Raw genomic sequence first — 2,750 nt, 5'->3', positions numbered from 1 at the left:
GTCAGATCTTCTGTTGCTGATGGTGTTGCTGTCGCAATGGTTGTTGTCGGAGTTGATGTGGTTACGACAGAACTTGGAGTCCGTGTAGAAGTGGGAGGGAATGCAGTTTTTGTGCTAGGTGATGCAGTTGTCGTAATAACTGAAGATAACGTACTTGTTGCCAACGCTATTGTTGTTGGCCCTAGTGTTGGTGTTGTGACAGTCTGCGTACTTGTTGAAGTAGACCCGGATGTTGTTGATGAACTCGATGATGGTGATGCTGCCTCTGTAGTGGCTCGAATTGTTGTTGTTGCAGTTTTTTCTGTGCTGGCTGTTGTTGCCGAATATGTTGTTATTGTAAATGATGCTGTGACTGTTCGTTGGGTCGCTGTGGTTTTTGCGTCAGGCCGTGTGCTTGTTGTAGTAGCCAAAGTGTGTCCTGTCGATGAGACGTAAGGCTGTGTGGATGTTGTTGTGGTTATTGCTGTTGCCGATGTGGTAGTTGTTGGTAACGATATGGTTGTAGAAGGTCCATTTGTGTATTCTGCAGTTCCTGTTGTGGTTGACGTGAGAGCTTCTGTGGCTGATGCTGTTTCTGTCTCAGTGGTTGTTGTCGGAGTTGATGTGGTTACGACAGAACTTGGAGTCCGTGTAGAAGTGGGAGCGAATGCAGTTTTTGTGCTAGTTGATGCAGTTGTCGTAATAACTGAAGTTAATGTACTTGTTGCCAACGCTATTGTTGTTGGCCCTAGTGTTGGTGTTGTGACAGTCTGCGTACTTGTTGAAGTAGACCCGGACGTTGTTGTTGAACTCAGTGATGGTGATGCTGCCTTTGTAGTGGCGCGAATTTTTGTTGTTGCAGTTTTTTCTGTGCTGGCTGTTGTTGCAGCAGATGTTGTTTGTGTAAAAGATGCTGTGACTGTTCGTTGGGTCGCTGTGGTTGTTGCGTCAGGCCGTGTGCTTGTTGTAGTAGCCAAAGTGTGTCCTGTCGATGAGACATAAGGCTGTGTGGATGTTGTTGTGGTTATTGCTGTTGCCGATGTGGTAGTTGTTGGTGACAATATGGTTGATGAGGGTTCATTTGTGGAGTCTGCAGTGCCTACTGTGGTTGTTGGAAGATATTCTGTGTTTGATGTTGTTGCTGTCTCAATGGTTGTTGTCGGAGTTGATGTGGTTACAAGAGATCTTGGAGTCAGTGTAGTTGTGTTAGCGAATGCAGTTGTTAAGCGAGGCGATGCAGTTGTCGTAATAATTGAAGATATTGTGCTTGAAGCCGAGTGTATTGTTGTGGTCCCGAGTGCATGTGTTGTGACTGTCTCCGTACTTGTTGCAGTAGACCCTGAGGTTGGTAATGAGGTCGATGATGATGATGCTGCCGCTGTGGAGGCTGTAATTGTTGTGGTTGAATTGTTTTCTTGTGTGGTTGTTGTAGCAACCGATGTTGTTGGTGTGAGAGGTGTTGTTACGGTTCTTTGAGTCGCAATAGTTGTTCCTTCCAGCCGTGTGCTTGTTGTAGTAGCTAAAGTTGATTCTGTCGATGAGACAGATGGCTGTGTGGGTGTTGTTGTGGTTATTGGTGTCGCCGACGTGGTAGTTGTTGGCAACGATATGGTTGTTGAGGTTATATTTGTGGTTTCTTTAGTGCCTGCAGCGGTCGATGGTAGAGCATCAGTGGTTAATGTTGTTGTTGCCGCAATGGTTGTTGTCGGAGATGATATGGTTGCGACAGAAATTACTGGATTCAATGAAGTTGTTGGAGCGAATGCAGTTGTTAATTGAGGCGATGTCGTTGTCATACTGCCTGATGTGAGTGTACTTGGAGGCGATGTTATTGTAGTGGGCCCAAGTGTATTTGTTTTATCTATCTCAGTACTTGTTGCGCTATACCCTGAGGTTGTTGTTGAAATTGATGATGGAGATGCGGGTTCTGTAGATCCTAGAGCTGTTGTGGTTGCCGTGTTTTCTGAGGTGGTTGATTCGGCAGTGGTTGCTGTTGCTATGAACGGTGGTGTTGATGTTGTTAGGGTCTTCATGGTTGTTTCTTGAGGCAATATCGTTGTTGTAAACGAAAGTGTGTGTCCTGTTGATAAGACAGATGAGAGTGTGGATGACGATGTGCTTATTCCTTTCGCTGATGTTGTAGTTGATGGTAACAATATGGTTGTCGAGGGTCCTAATGGGGAGTCTGGAATTGCTGCTGTAGTTGATGAGGGAGGGAATGCTGTTGTTATTGTCGGCGTTAAAGTTGTCGTAGTGCCTGATGTGGCTGTATTTGGAGCCGATGCTATTGTTGTAGGACCGAGGGTATTTGTTGTAGAAGATTTGATGCTTGTTGCACTAGGCCGGGAAGTTGTTGGTGAAGTCGAGGATGGAGATAGGGACGCTGAAGTCGTGAGAATTGTTGTGGTTGTAGAGTTTTCTGAGCTGGTTGCTGTAGCAGCCGATGTGTTTTCTGTGACAGGTGTTGTGACTGTTCGTCGAGTCGCTGTGTTTGTTGTTTCAGGACGTGGGGTTGTTGTAGTTGTTGGCGTGTGTACGGTCGATGAGACCGATAACAGGGTGGATTCTGTTGTGCTTATTGCAATAGCCGATGTAGTAGTTGTTTGTAACGATTTGGTTGTAGAAGGTCCATTTGTGTATTCTGCAGTTCCTGTTGTGGTTGACGTCAGAGCTTCTGTGGCTGATGGTGTTGCTGTCGCAATGGTTGTTGTCGGAGTTGATGTGGTTACGACAGAACTTGGAGTCAGTGTAGAAGTGGGAGCGAATGCAGT

The 2,750-nt window shown here is 46.0% G+C and overlaps 1 protein-coding gene across 1 annotated transcript; it reads right to left on the bottom strand.

The window, feature by feature from the left end:
* Positions 1-434: 434 nt before the first annotated feature.
* Positions 435-2,012, bottom strand: LOC149776775 (uncharacterized; the record flags this gene model as incomplete). The annotated part of the gene is made up of 2 exons (XM_089941353.1): positions 1,293-2,012; positions 435-983 (listed from the first exon to the last, which is right to left on the bottom strand). Coding segments are annotated over exons 1-2 (1,269 nt in total), but the record flags the coding sequence as incomplete, so codon positions are not given.
* Positions 2,013-2,750: the final 738 nt, after the last annotated feature.

Source organism: Sinohyriopsis cumingii, chromosome 18 (genome assembly GCF_028554795.1).
Source record: "Sinohyriopsis cumingii isolate HCF-2022 chromosome 18, ASM2855479v2, whole genome shotgun sequence".
NCBI lineage: Eukaryota > Metazoa > Mollusca > Bivalvia > Unionida > Unionidae > Sinohyriopsis > Sinohyriopsis cumingii.
This window is presented reverse-complemented; position numbering and strand designations above follow the sequence as displayed.